Source organism: the organism of the source record quoted next, unplaced genomic scaffold, assembly GCF_019419815.1.
Source record: "Pyrus x bretschneideri cultivar Hongxiangsu unplaced genomic scaffold, Pyrus_bretschneideri_v1 Contig40, whole genome shotgun sequence".
Taxonomy (NCBI): domain Eukaryota; kingdom Viridiplantae; phylum Streptophyta; class Magnoliopsida; order Rosales; family Rosaceae; genus Pyrus; species Pyrus x bretschneideri.
In genome coordinates, this window is record NW_025999724.1 from 1,655,528 (window position 1) to 1,666,518 (window position 10,991).

At 39.0% G+C, this 10,991-nt stretch overlaps 3 protein-coding genes across 3 annotated transcripts; 2 read left to right on the plus strand and 1 right to left on the minus strand.

The window, feature by feature from the left end:
* The first annotated feature begins 672 nt into the window (after positions 1-672).
* On the plus strand, positions 673-4,466 carry LOC103929312 (protein DEFECTIVE IN MERISTEM SILENCING 3-like). Its single transcript, XM_009338489.3, has 7 exons — positions 673-975; positions 2,224-2,314; positions 2,538-2,781; positions 3,146-3,337; positions 3,410-3,730; positions 3,818-4,022; positions 4,176-4,466. Exons 1-6 carry the CDS (start codon positions 955-957, stop codon positions 3,996-3,998), a joined length of 1,050 nt encoding a protein of 349 aa, XP_009336764.2. The 5' UTR covers positions 673-954; the 3' UTR covers positions 3,999-4,022; positions 4,176-4,466.
* A 181-nt stretch (positions 4,467-4,647) lies between these two features.
* Positions 4,648-7,710, minus strand: LOC103929314. The gene is made up of 4 exons (XM_009338490.3): positions 7,267-7,710; positions 6,569-6,674; positions 6,140-6,230; positions 4,648-5,977 (listed from the first exon to the last, which is right to left on the minus strand). Exons 1-4 carry the CDS (start codon positions 7,564-7,566, stop codon positions 4,933-4,935), a joined length of 1,542 nt encoding a protein of 513 aa, XP_009336765.2. The 5' UTR covers positions 7,567-7,710; the 3' UTR covers positions 4,648-4,932.
* Positions 7,711-9,184: 1,474 nt separating this feature from the next.
* LOC103929347 (cytochrome P450 703A2) lies at positions 9,185-10,988 on the plus strand. Its single transcript, XM_009338538.2, has 2 exons — positions 9,185-10,102; positions 10,327-10,988. Exons 1-2 carry the CDS (start codon positions 9,185-9,187, stop codon positions 10,963-10,965), a joined length of 1,557 nt encoding a protein of 518 aa, XP_009336813.2. The 3' UTR covers positions 10,966-10,988.
* Positions 10,989-10,991: the final 3 nt, after the last annotated feature.

Below are 10,991 nucleotides of genomic sequence, written 5' to 3' on the forward strand. Positions count from 1 at the left end.
GCTAGTAATAATGTTATTCATATCCGCTTTTGGTGAGAATCGAACTTAAAACCTCACACTTACAAGTGAAGAGGATTACCACTAGACCGTAGTACTAAGTGGCTATATTTGGAGATTCTTGAATTGGCCAAAGTTTTAAACTACTTAATGGGAGACAACACTGCAAGTTGAAATACCTTAACAATCGCTGGAACAAGAAGTAAAATAAAAGATGGCTAAATTGTGAAAACAGAGTTTTAAGGGAAACAACAAAAGCATTGTGGGAACAATTGTGATGCAATTAAGTGTTCTATCATTGTCTTTTACTTATTTTGATTTTAGAATCTCATTTATTACAGAGCTTTTAAGTTTTGCTCGCATGTTTAAACTCCATCAAAACTCGAAAGTTAATAAACGATACTTGTTCGAAGCAAATACTCCTAAACCATACTTATTCTTACATTAATAAGCTCTAATGATCACTAAATTCATTGACTTGAGCGTTTTAATCTCTGACACGATCTTGCAGCAATGGATGCATTGATTTTTTTAGATCGTCTGACTATTAGCATTGTTTACAGACCTTTGTTTGCGAGTATTTTTTTTTTTTTTAAATAATGCTCTTCATCTGTATGAATATTGTATCTGTAGCTTTTCATGAATACTGAACCCTAAACTATTTTTTGAAAGCACAAAACCCTAAACTGTTCTCCTAAAAAAACATAAAATAAAAAAACTCCAAAACATTATTTATAAAAAAAAAATTAAAAAAAAGCCAAATGTTGGAGGAAATTTGAAAATATATAAATTGTGGGAGGAAGTGCAAAATTCACAACGTCCTTATATGGCAGATGTATTAACAAAAATGCCAAGTTCCAGAAAACCCACAAAGCTGCCATTCTGCTTTGATCTGCCCGAGACCTCCAGAGAGCAAAAATCAGAGAGCCGCTCTCAGTCAGCTTCTTCGCCGCCGGCATGTATAAACCGAACCACCAGGTTATATCTCTGCCGCATTTTGTTTCTCTTATTTCCCATTTCTCCACTGCTTTCACTCTTGAAGCTTGCTGCGGCACAAACTCTCAATTTTTACTGTGAACTGAAGTAAAAGCTGTAGTTTTTGGATTTTTAACTGCTCAGAATGTTTCACTATAATTTTAAGCTGTAATTGGTCTCGTGGTAGAAAAATTTTCTGGGTATTTGCCAATTTGAAACATAAATGTGCATAGAGTTTCAAAATTTGGGATTGAGTAATGCTTAATTGTACCATCATTCGTACCATCTCTCTGACAGAGAGAGGGTCCGCCAACGCATATGTGGGTCCCATCTTTATCGGAGAACTGGTACAACTAGATGGTAAGAGAAGCGTTTTCGTTTGGGATTCGTTTATTTGACTGATTTTGTTATCTTTTGGACAATGTAAGGTGATTTATTTACATGGTATGTAAACCCAGATAAAATTTGGAATGTAATAGCAGAAATATTGTCTGATTGCATGGGTTTTGGTTTAAATATTAAAAAAAAAAAATTGGAATATTGGTGAGCAAATGGAAGGTGAATCACCATCTAACGGTCAGATATGATATTCTCTCTTTTTGGTTGCATAGATGACCTTTAAATGGTAAATGTATTAAATAAATGCCAAATCCGAAAGGTAGCATGGTGTAAGAATGTGGCAATGTAATGTGAATTTGTGATATGTAAAGTTGTGTGTGTATATATTTGTGTTACTGATCCTTGAGTTTGAGTCGTCGTTGGATATGCACAAGTGATTGCTACAAACGTCTACTATATGGTCAGCAAATGGAAGGTAAATATATACATTCACCATCTAACGGTCAAATATGGTTAGATATGATATTCTCTCGTTTTGGTTGCATATATGACCGTTAGATGGTAAATGTAGTAAACAAATGCCAAGTTTGGAAGGTAGCATGGTGTAAGAATGTGGCGTTGCAATTTGAATTTGTGATATGTAAAGTTCTGTACTTATATATATATATATAGGGAATTATTATTAGCACTCCAAAAATCTCATTCTACACTCCTCGTAAGTGTCTTTTTCTTTCTAATTATAGAAAGTGTGGAGTGCCAAATGAGATTTTTGGAGTGCTAATAACAATTCTCTCTCTCTCTATATATATATTTGATCCTCAAGTTTGAGTCGTTGTTGGAAAAGCACAAATGATTGCTGCAAACTTCTGCTATATGCTGAATCGATAACAACTAATTTCTCAAATTCTTCAGAATAATCTAGAAATCAAGCGGCACGAGGATAATATTAAGTTCCTTCAGAATGAGATAAACCGCTTAGGTGAATCTATACTGGAATTGCAAGGTAAACCCCCTCCCTCCCCTTCTACTTATCCATCCAAATCGCTTTTTGAAGTATGATGCTTTCGGGTAGGGCTGTTCTTTTTTACTTTATCAAAAGGTTAAAGTTTCGTCATGTTGAGTATGTTAAACTAGCAGGACATTACTGTGTTCTACAAAATTCTTCTGTTCTTTTATGTCTAGTATGTTCTAGATATGACACTACCAAACCTCGCGTGTCTTTCCAGGGAGTCTTGCTAAGCATCAGTCTGCCAATGGTATTGCAATAACAAATGAAAATGGTCCTACTACTGAGGAGGAAGACCAAATATTGCGGCACGAAAAATCTGCGGCTGGTTTATTGTGCAGGCTGAAACTGTTAGAATCACAGCATGCAACTCAGGCTTTGAATTTGGCTCTGACAAAGGATGTGCTGGGTATTGTTGGCATTGTTGCCACACTTGGCAGAGTCGACGATGACAACCTTAGCAGGTCACATTTTCTTATTATCCATTCCTTTCTCCTGGTAATACCATTAAACAGAATGTTTTCGCTGGATGAAGTCAAAATTTCTTCAGATCACACTTCTTGACTGGCTTTAATGATCATCCAAATTAAAGGGTTCAAGAAATGGGTTAGTGGGTTGCATTTTTGAGTTTATTCCTGCATATAATTTCTGATTTAAAAAAACCATTGGTCTTATTTAGAACAGACAAATTATATGCCAAACTAGTAAGTGGGGTGCACATGAGGCCTCTTGAAAGCTAATGGCCTGCTTTTATGATTAATCTTTGACCCATAAGGGCCATTATTTACAACGTTGTCTGACATGCACTTCCCTGTAACTTTGAATTAGGCTTCTCTCGGAATACTTGGGACTGGAAACTATGCTAGCAATTGTATGCAGGACAAATGAAGCTGTTATGGTTCTAGAGAAGTATGATGGCGATGGGACAATACTCACCAGCGCTGGCATACATGGTCTTGGAGCTTCTATGGGGAAGGGCATAAGAGGGCGGTTTCTGGTCATATGTCTAGATGAATTGAGGCAAGAAACCTGTTCAATGTTTTCTTTCAAGTTGCTATTACTTATTACATTCTAAGTGTTGTTTGTTTTTAGTCCATATGTTGGGGGGTTTGTAGCTGATGATCCGCAAAGGAAGCTTGATATTCCCAAACCACAGCTACCAAATGGGGAGTGTCCGCATGGCTTTCTTGATTATGCAGTGAACACGATCATTCTGGATAGCAATAACTTGGTTAATGTTACCAGCAGTGGGCATGGTCTGAGAGAGACATTATTCTATAGTCTCCTTTCTCGCCTCCAAATGTACAGAACCAGAGCGGAGATGCTTCTTGCTCTCCCATGCATAAATCATGGAGCACTGTCTTTAGATGGCGGGATTATTAAAAAGAGTGGCGTGTTCATCCTGGGAAGCAGGTTAGTTTGGAATTAAAATAGAGCTCTCGAAAATTTCGTCTAATGGTAAATACTGATTTTTCTTATAAAAATGTTATCTACTCTCAGTAAAGATATAGAGATCAAGTTTCTTGCAAAATCTGGAGAACCTAGTATGACTGTAAACTACGACGAAACTGAGGATATGATCAAGAAGCTGAAATTGAAGCGAACACATGTTACTGAAGATATGCAAAGAGAACAAGAATTGTTGGACTTCGCTAAGTCAAACTTGGCACGAAAAGTGTGATTCCGAGAATTTTCGTTTTCACAGGTACTGCCCGAAGGATCTCTTCAAAACTGTAAAATAAACCATGGGCTTCTGTCGTTGCAAATTTATCCATTTATACCACCATAATTGGTGTCCTGAACTTGCCCTTATAGACTGAATGTTACTCTTAACTTTTTCTTGTATTGGTTATAACAGATGCATGATGGCCAAGATGGCAGGCATCGGCAGATTGGTCGGTTTTTAGGCCACGACGGAGGCGTCAGCAGATCAGCTGGATTGTTTTCTTTTCAATTGCTGCTTCTTGTGCCTTCTTTGTATCAATTTGGAAAAGCAGCAAAGTCTGTTGATTTTCTCCGTCTGTTGCTTATCGGTTGGCTTGAGCCTGTACTGTTTTCATCCTCAAGCCATGTTTTGTTTGCGTTGTAACCTTAGAAATTTTAGCATGAAGAATAAATACATTCAGGAAGGTCGGTATTTTTTGCCTGATTGGATGCATCTCAAACCCTCTGTACATTTTCATAACTCCGTTTTTTTCGTTGAAGCTCCAACTTTTACCTTCTTTTCCCTTCAGTATCATAAAAATCACTCGCATGACGAAGACGAGTTCCTATTAGAGAAGCACTGTATAAACAATGTGTATATAAGAATTTACAACATCAAACCTCGATGAATCTCAAGCACCTGAATCGACAATCTTTTCGGAAAGAATGGTATGCATTTACAATAATTTGAAAGAAAAAGAGCGTACGGTACAAAATCACAATCGATTTCAAAGCCTTGCACACAAGAACATGTCCTCTAAAGCAGACTTGGACCTTGTATCAAATTCAACAGAACATAACCCTCAAGGACCGCCCTTGGAACTATAACACACTTTGTACCTGCCAACTCTATAAAAGGTAATAATGCTGTTAGTGAAAATGAGATGGGAGGGGAGCTCTACGGAAACTAGCTATTCCGCTGCCCTCTCAGACACGTTGAACTCCACGCTTGTACGCATAGATCCATTTCCGTCATGCTGCTTCTCATTAGCTTCCCTGTCATCTGCCTTCTCAGACATGTTGACCTCCACACTTGCAGGCAAAGATCCATCTCCCTTGTGCTTTTTATCATTAGCTTCCCAGTCGTCCTTCCTGCTACGATAACGACAATGTGAAGCAATATGCCCTTTCTTGCCACAAGCATGGCAAATAACTCTGCAATTTGTCTCCACTTCTGGCCTCTTCCATTGCATGCTTCGTGGCTTCTTATCTCTTTGCCTCGGTACAGATTTCCCTGGCAGATCGCTCGTCAGGTTAAATGGTACTCTCTGGTTACCCCCAGTACGGGACTCTTCTTCAACCTCCAAACGATCCATTAGCATTGAAAAAGGTAGATGCTCCTCGCACAACAACTTAATGTACACATCCTTCCAAGATGGGGGGAGTTTGGAGATGATGACACTGACATGAAATTTTTCCTCAACTGTCATCCCAGAATTTACAATGGAATCGGCAATTCTATTAAATTCCATAACTTGCTCCAAAATTGGTCTTCCTTCGAGCATCTCAAATTCGATGTACTTTTTAACTAGAGTTCTATCTGTTCCAAACTGCTCAAAGAGATACATATGTTTTAGATCTTCCCACAGTTCTCTAGCAGTCATAGTTTTCTTTGAGTAAAGATAAAACAGATCATCAGATAGAGCATTTAAGATTCTGCGACGACAAACTAAATCATCATTCACCCATTTCTGTTCAGCAGCCTTTGAATGAGCAATTTCTTCACTAGTTGCTTCTGGGCCAAGTGTACTGCTTGGGCGTGGCTGAAATAGCACGTATTTAACCTTTAATTGCTTCAACAGAAGCTCCATCTGTTGCGCCCAGAATGGGTAGTTTTTCCCATCATAACGGCTAGTCTCAACAGTAGCAAGTTCTTGAGGAGCAAAATCATTCAATGAATTAGACGTGTCTTCAGCTTGCTTACAATGTTCAGTTTGTTTACTCTCAAGTTCAGATCTGCATTTGTATTATTAGAAGTCAGTCAACCATTTTACAGCGACAAAATAGTTATCAAGGAGAAGCCTACAAATCCACTTGCTCAAGATAAAGCAGAATATGAGAAGAGACTTATTAGAATGGATTTAACATTTATTCAATTTATCAACAGTTTACTCTCACCTTAACTTTGACTCCAACTTTTTAATGGCTTCCTCTATTGCAGGGACGCTCTTTTTGAACGTTGCCCATTGTTCGACCGGCAAACTAATTCCTGAAAAGATATTATCAACACTCACTACCGAAACAAAAGTATTGGAAATAGAAAAAGATACAAGGCATTAATTCCAACCCAAATCTAATAGCTTTTGCAATGTGTGCACATTTGTGACGTGCAGAGAGAAGTATGGAGAATGGATTTCAACACAGAATATATGTGTGCGCAATCTAGCAAAGCAGCGGATATTGTTAGGATATTTAAAAAACTTATCTCTTATCAAAAACAAGGAGACCGATGCAAATGATGAATTGTTTCAATGAGACCAGGGAAGAAATGTAAAGCAGTTTCACGGTAGCTAAATTAGATGCAACATTTGGCTGAAAGGTGGTCACCTCTGGGAGTACGAATTTGCTTTCCATCTTTTTGATAAAAATCTCTAATTGACACGTAAGTTCTCTCTTTGAAATCGTTAATCACCACACCTCTCCTGCTAGACAGCTAATCAAACAAAAAACTTGAGATCAGAAATCGAAACAGACAGACATACATGATATGATGAAAATACAAGAAAACACACAACTCGGAAATTTCTTAATCCAATGAATGCATCCACTTCGAAAACTCAATTTATCTTGCCTGTTGGCCTGCATATTTGCATAAACCTTACCAGAATCTAGTGTTCTAAACCTAAACAAATATTTTCAAAGATGAATCAAATGTAGATGGCGGTTAGGCCAGTAGGTCACGGTAGCGTGTGAAACCCTAAACCCTATTCAATTAGAGTAGTTTAGAATATCGTCCCGTAAAAAGATAAATGAATCAAATACTTACCCAGAAAACACTAAATTTCAATCCTTTACACACATTTGAGAGTAAAAATCAGTAAATCCAGAAAACACTAAATTTCAATCCTTTACACACATTTGAGAGTAAAAATCAGTAAATCCTCAAACCAACTAAGCCAAATAGTTACATTCACCTCACTTTACTAAAAACTCACCTAAATGCTAAAACTGATTAATAAAGATTCAAACTTTCCCTCCGTTTCCCACACTTTCTCAGTAACCAAACACAAAAATTGGGGTTTTACCTTACAAATTAGACGGCCCCCGTCCTCACTCGCCTCCTTCTTCAACCTCGCGCCTTGCTCTTCTCGCACATTCGTCTCCATGGGCTCCTGCACAGCGTTCCCCTCGGGCTCCGTGGCCGACAGCAGAAAACTTTCGATCACGCTTCTCACGAAGCTCTTGTGCTCCGTATCCGATAGCTCAATTCCGAGTTGCTCCGAGGTCATCTCTCGGACTTTGAACTCGGTCATCTCCTCCAAATTCGTTTTCTTCAGTATACACAAAACCGTTTCTTCGATTTTCCGTCGAGCGTCGAAATCCATTTTTGCTTGCTAATTTTCTCGGGAAAATTTTTGCTGAGAAAATGAGAGGAAGGAATTTTGATTTTTGAGGTTAAGTGAGGGAGTGGAGGTGGAGAGTTCAGACTCCGATAGACGGGCCAGGCGGCGTCAAACGACTCCGTTGGGCCTTAAAATATGAGAAGGGTAGGGTATTATTCCTTGTTAGTGCTATTCAAACACTTTTTTTCCTTCTGACACTAAAAAGTTTTTGATCGTCGAGTTGAATTAATTGAAAAAGATCAATAGTAAAAAAATTAAAAAAGATGTGAGAGATGTAAAAATAAATGTGTGAATAGTAGTATTCGTATTCCTTTTTGTATAATTTTTTGGGCTCGGTTGGGATAGAAAGCTTTCGTCATAAGCGATTTTGTTACAAATGCTTTTTTTTATTACACATTGAAGTCACTTTAGAACACAGTATAATGATATTACACTAATATCTTCATAAGCAATCTCATATAAATTGTGTTTTGATAAACAATTTTATGTGATTATAAACACCTAATATCTTCATAAGCAATCTATGAACAATTTTATGCGATTATAAACAACATGTTATGACATATAAGATTCATTTGGAAGTGTTTTTAAAGTGACTAGAAGCGTTTTAGGTGAAAATATTTTTGAAACTAATCCTTAGAAAACTACACGTGAATCCTATAAAAGCACTTGAAGTTATTCTTGCAAGATGCACCTGTGTTTCTTGCAGAATGTACTTCAAGTGTTTTTCGAACCCAATAACATTTTGCCGTCTTTAAAATTGTTTGCAGTCATTTTAAAAGTATTTTCAAATAAGTTCACAGAGTTACAAATGTACAAAATCACTTGAATTAAAACTTGTACATACACAAATTAGTTTAAATATACTTCACTCAACATGCCATGTGGTGTATTCGTTGTGGTTATAATTTTACAGTATAAGTAGTAAGTTCGTAAGTGAATTCGTAACATATCGGCAGATCACATTATATACCGTCTATACACAAACAATTGGCAGGGTAGGATGAGTGCTTTTGTTTGATAACCAACTCACTTGCAGAGTTTAACCAAAAACAAAACATGAAAATATACTCGTGCTTGACGACCTTAAGACATAAGTTTGCCGACCTCATACCTAAATGAAAAGAATAATCAGGTAATCGTAAAGATGTGAAGTGTGTCTAACATCGGAAAGTTAAGAAACATGCAAAGGTTTACGAGTTACGTCCTATTGTATCGGAGCATATTACCTCACGTGTGAAGATCAATGACCGCACATTCTTCACATTGCCCAGTTAAAAAATTTCACATATTACACTTAAAATTTCATTCCACGTAAAGATGCCTATAAAGATATAAAAAGGTATTCCACATCAACAAAGTTTAAGCTACCAATACACTACCTAATTAGTCCTAAACTCCTAATTTTTCACCTAATTTAAAGGCTCATATTCTTGGCACTCTTTTTTATTACCTCTAATCTACTACCAACATATAGGCATGTAAAGAGCCTGCTTTGACCTAAAAAAATTTGTTCTCCAACATTTTCCCTTCCCATTGATTCCTTCCTTATATATACACAAACTATAATCTCAAGTTTTTTCATATTTCAATTTCCTAGATGGATTTCAAAACCTTTATTTTTGCATCTATTTTTACTAGCATCATATACCAATGGCTAAAATGCAGATTTGCACCCAAGACCAAAAACCTTCTTCCTCCGGGCCCACCAAGATGGCCCATCTTAGGCAATCTTCTTCAGTTGGGCGCACTGCCCCACCGGGACCTTGCGTCTCTATGCAACAAGTATGGGCCTTTGGTATACCTTAAACTTGGGAGCATTGATGCAATCACAACCAACGATCCAGATATAATCCGAGAAATACTTCTCAAACAAGATGAGGTCTTTGCATCAAGGCCGAGAACCCTAGCTGCAGTTCATCTAGCCTATGGGTGCGGTGACGTGGCACTCGCCCCTTTGGGCCCGCAATGGAAGCGAATGAGGCGGATATGCATGGAGCACTTGTTGACGACGAAGCGGCTCGAGTCGTTCGCGAAGCACCGGGCCGAGGAGGCCCAACATCTCGTTCGGGATGTCTTGGCCGCATCCCAGACGGGTAAGGCAGTGAACTTAAGGGAGGTGTTGGGTGGGTTTTCTATGAACAATGTGACTAGGATGTTGCTTGGGAAGCAATATTTTGGTGCTGGGTCAGCAGGCCCACAAGAGGCCTTGGAGTTCATGCACATAACCCATGAGTTGTTTCGGCTTTTGGGGGTGATATATTTGGGGGATTATTTGCCAATTTGGAGGTGGGTGGACCCTTACGGGTGTGAGAAGAAAATGAGGGAGGTGGAGAAAAGAGTGGATGATTTTCACACCAAGATTATTGAAGAACATAGGAGGGCAAAGGAGGAGAATGGGAGGGGAAATGGAGAGCAAGATGGAGGAGAAATGGACTTTGTTGATGTGTTATTGTCTTTGCCCGGTGAGGATGGGAAACAACACATGGATGATGTGGAAATCAAAGCTCTAATTCAGGTAATACTTCGTAAATTGTCGAAATAATTTTGTTAATATCAATCGTCCATACAATGCCAGAGTAATTTATCCTAATTGATAAAATGTGGATCACACGTCAATCAAAAGTTAGCAATTGCTCGTGCACATGAGAGGTTGACCATAGCACACTTCGTATTAATATTTTGTTTATTTATTTTTTATTGCTTTAGTTTTAATTGAAAATGTGTTGTTGGGTTTGTTAGGATATGATAGCCGCTGCCACTGACACGTCAGCCGTGACCAACGAATGGGCAATGGCGGAGGTGATCAAGCATCCACGTGTACTTCGCAAGATTCAAGAAGAGCTCGATTCAGTTGTTGGTCAAAATCGAATGGTCAACGAATCGGACCTCGCCCACCTTAACTACCTACGTTGCGTTGTACGCGAAACCTTTCGCATGCACCCAGCGGGCCCCTTCCTCATCCCGCACGAATCCCTTCGCGCCACATGGATCAACGGTTACTACATACCCGCCAAGACACGTGTCTTCATCAACACTCATGGGCTGGGCCGGAACACCAAGATCTGGGACAACGTGGGCGAGTTTAGGCCCGAGAGGCATTGTCTGGCTGACGGGAGCCGAGTCGAGATTAGCCACGGAGCCGATTTTAAGATCTTGCCTTTTAGTGCCGGGAAGAGGAAGTGCCCCGGCGCGCCGCTCGGAGTGACTCTGGTTCTGATGGCTTTGGCTCGGCTTTTCCATTGTTTTGATTGGTCACCACCGGAAGGGTTGAGGCCTGGAGATATTGACACCCAAGAGGTTTATGGTATGACGATGCCCAAGGCCTGCCCTTTGATGGCCATTGCTACGCCTCGCTTGCCTAGCCATATGTACCATTAAATAGTAATGCAATATTTCATGTCTCA

What these genes read in the sequence shown, in the direction of transcription:
- LOC103929312 (XM_009338489.3), top strand. Translation starts at nt 955, where the DNA reads ATGTATAAACCGAACCACCAG. An exon ending in TGTATAAACCGAACCACCAG is followed by an intron (nt 976 to 2,223) that starts GTTATATCTCTG and finishes CAAATTCTTCAG; the next exon opens with AATAATCTAGAAATCAAGCG. An exon ending in ATATGTCTAGATGAATTGAG is followed by an intron (nt 3,338 to 3,409) that starts GCAAGAAACCTG and finishes GTTTGTTTTTAG; the next exon opens with TCCATATGTTGGGGGGTTTG.
- LOC103929314 (XM_009338490.3), bottom strand. Translation starts at nt 7,566, where the DNA reads ATGGATTTCGACGCTCGACGGAAAATCGAAGAAACGGTTTTGTGTATA. An exon ending in GGGGCCGTCTAATTTGTAAG is followed by an intron (nt 6,675 to 7,266) that starts GTAAAACCCCAA and finishes TTGTTTGATTAG; the next exon opens with CTGTCTAGCAGGAGAGGTGT. An exon ending in GCAAATTCGTACTCCCAGAG is followed by an intron (nt 6,231 to 6,568) that starts GTGACCACCTTT and finishes ATATCTTTTCAG; the next exon opens with GAATTAGTTTGCCGGTCGAA.
- LOC103929347 (XM_009338538.2), top strand. Translation starts at nt 9,185, where the DNA reads ATGGATTTCAAAACCTTTATTTTTGCATCTATTTTTACTAGCATCATA. An exon ending in AAATCAAAGCTCTAATTCAG is followed by an intron (nt 10,103 to 10,326) that starts GTAATACTTCGT and finishes TGGGTTTGTTAG; the next exon opens with GATATGATAGCCGCTGCCAC.